Here is a 2,794-nt window from a genome sequence, read left to right as displayed (position 1 = left end):
TATGATCGGGGTTGCATTATTATTCACATATTGATGTGACCCTGAGCTGCAGATTGCAAATAAAATAGATTTCATATTTTTGCAATCTGTGGTTCGCAGTTGCAGCAACATGGAATCTACAATCCAACGTATCTCCTTCTATTACAACATGATGTAGCAAAGCTACAGTGAGATCTTTGGCTGTGCAAACCATGATACGGCAAACGTCATGGTGTACTGTTAGTGTAAATGACTGAGCAGAGGCCTCTTCTCTTAAAGCAGTTTTCTGCCATTTGAAATTAAAGTGTCCCAGGGAAGAGAATAATACAAAAAATAAAGCAGAGACTACTAGCCCTCTCACAACGCCTCTGCAGTGCAGTGCACCGACTTGGTCCATTCCACTCCAGTGTCCTCACTGAGACAAGAAGCTAAGATGTCATGTTTATCGCTCACACGACAGCTGCAGCAAGTAGCTGGCTTAGTGCTCATATGTGCATAAAAGGCAGCAATTGGCTGCAGCGGTCATGTGAGTGTTGAATGTGATGTCATCGCTTCCTGTTTTAGCGGAACCAGAGAAGAAGGGACAAGTTTAGCGGTAATGTGAGAAGATAAGTAATGGTTAATTTTTACAATATGAATCCTTAAATCTTCTTTCTTTTATGATAACTCTAGACTTTTGGAAAAGCTCTTTTTATCCCCGAAAAACGTTTTCAGGAAGAACCACATTTTTAATTTCGTACTTTTTTTTAACAGCGAAATAGCAAAATCATTTACACTATTGTTCATGCTAATCTATAGTAAAGTAAACTTACCAAAGTCAATGGTGTCATTTATGCAAATGTATGGCTTTCCTATTTTCTCCAGTTACCACTATGCTCCCATGCATGTTCTGAAGGTAAAGCGGCAGAACAGGAGTAATGGCGTTCACATGGCGTAGATACATTAGCTATGTCTTAAAGGAACACTAAACCTAAAAATGTATAATAAAAGAAGACAGTAAAGGAACTTGTTCCAACTGTTTGTGAGTCTACAGGATTTTCTGCAAGTTCCCAGACGTCTTGTAGAAAACCTACAAAAAAGAACACAGGTGTTAAAGGGGTTGTCTGACAGGTACGTTTGAAAAACAAACAAAATACAGTGGCCTCTTAGGTATATTCACCTGTTCTGTGCTCCCATCGTTTTGATCACTCTGGTCTCCACTAACTTCTGAGTTCAGCAGTTACCCGTCAGACGTGTGACCATTTTGCCAACCACTGGTCTCAGTGATAGCACTTCTTCCCACTGTGTGCCTGAGGTGAATTTCTTATAGCCTTATGTAGGGTTATGTATACTCGAAAAGTTGCACAAAAACAAACAAACTTCCACAGCAGTATCATTTTTGGATATGAATAAAATCACATTTAGTGTGCTGTTCTATGACTCTTCATCTAGAAGTTCTTTGAAACATTGCCATTGTTTCTTGCCAACCTGAGTGTAGAGTCATCAGGCTCCTTCATCCTAAGAATGGTGTCACAGATGGCATAGGTCCGGTGCTGGCCGGTAACCTTGGCAAGGTTAATCTGGATTGAGATATGGTCCTTAGTGCCAATGTTACTGTTGCTAGCAGAGAATTTGCAAAGGATGCACAGATTCACAAATTTACTATCTTTTTGCATGTTGAGGCTTGGGTGATGTCAGAAAAAGCTTCTGTTCAATATAATGGCTGACATGCAAGCAAGCAATGCCCTAGAAGCCATAACTTTTTTTTTTAATTTTAAAGAGGATGGCTCATCAAAAATGACTTAGTGTATTGTTTTAATAAAGTTTTTATGTTAAACATTTTTGTTTAAAAAAAATTTTGCTTTGTTTTTCAGTCAATGTTCTTTTAAAAAAATTCTAAGTTCCGGGCATTTTCAAACTGACCACTAAGTCTAGTTTGACACTTTCTGCTTTGTGGAGAAAAATTTTCAGCAATTATCTCATTATCGTTATAAGCAGAATTATATTGAAAGGTAACACCTAAGTATAGGGAAAATAGGATATATCATTCATATTAGGTGATGGTCACAGCTCACCTCCTCACTCTCACTGCACGAAGACTTCTGCACATGACACAAAGCATGGCAAGAACACTTGCTTATAGAAGTCAATGACCATCTCCAGTCTATTGTTCTACAGCCTATTAAGGTCCATTTACACACAAAGATAATCTTTCAAAGGACTGAAGAATAGAAAGTTTTAGTGATTTTTTTTGCATACAGTGTTAATGGCTACATGGAGCTGTTTGCAGAGCCCAGCGTGTGATTAATCCCACACCCAGCTGTGCACACAGCTGCATTGTTCTCTTCGCAGCTGATGGCAGATTACAATGTTATCCGCCAGCACCCGTTGAGATAACAGCCTGAGGTCTATTGAGAGATACTTTATCTCTCACTAACTGAACAATGGATTTTAAGTCCACCTTCAAATCATTGTTCAGACGAAAAGTGCACGATGGCAGTGTTTACATGTGCCTCTTATTGCTCATTTTTCGATCGTTCGAACAAATTTTGAGCAGTAATCGTTACATGCAAATGAGCCTTTAGTCTACTGTACAGTGTAGGAATTCTCAGCCTTTAATTAGACTTAGTTTCCGGAGTGAAAACTGCCAGATTTTAGAATATTTTTACATGGCGTTCGAAGCTGCAAATTTTGTGACACGGTATATATGTGTAAATGACATTAACCAATTTCTTGTCAGTTTTGAAAAGTGATGAGAAAAGGGGTTTGGCTTAGAGGCCCATCCTATTTACTAGAATTTACAGTAGAAATTGGGGTAAATTATAGTCAAAGTCTA

General features: G+C 38.5%; 1 protein-coding gene across 1 annotated transcript; it reads right to left on the bottom strand.

Annotated features, from left to right (window-relative positions):
- Positions 1-1,406: 1,406 nt before the first annotated feature.
- LOC136626931 (small ribosomal subunit protein eS21-like) lies at positions 1,407-1,634 on the bottom strand. Its single transcript, XM_066601888.1, has one exon. It carries the CDS (start codon positions 1,632-1,634, stop codon positions 1,407-1,409), a length of 228 nt encoding a protein of 75 aa, XP_066457985.1.
- Positions 1,635-2,794: the final 1,160 nt, after the last annotated feature.

The sequence above is a fragment of the Eleutherodactylus coqui genome, chromosome 5, assembly GCF_035609145.1.
Source record: "Eleutherodactylus coqui strain aEleCoq1 chromosome 5, aEleCoq1.hap1, whole genome shotgun sequence".
Taxonomy (NCBI): Eukaryota; Metazoa; Chordata; class Amphibia; order Anura; family Eleutherodactylidae; genus Eleutherodactylus; species Eleutherodactylus coqui.
The sequence above is the reverse complement of the archived record's forward strand: the minus strand, read 5'-3'. Positions and strand labels throughout refer to the sequence as shown.

Bases quoted from the DNA above. Each gene is read 5' to 3' on its own strand.
- LOC136626931 (XM_066601888.1), bottom strand. From the start codon at position 1,634: ATGCAAAAAGATAGTAAATTTGTGAATCTGTGCATCCTTTGCAAATTC.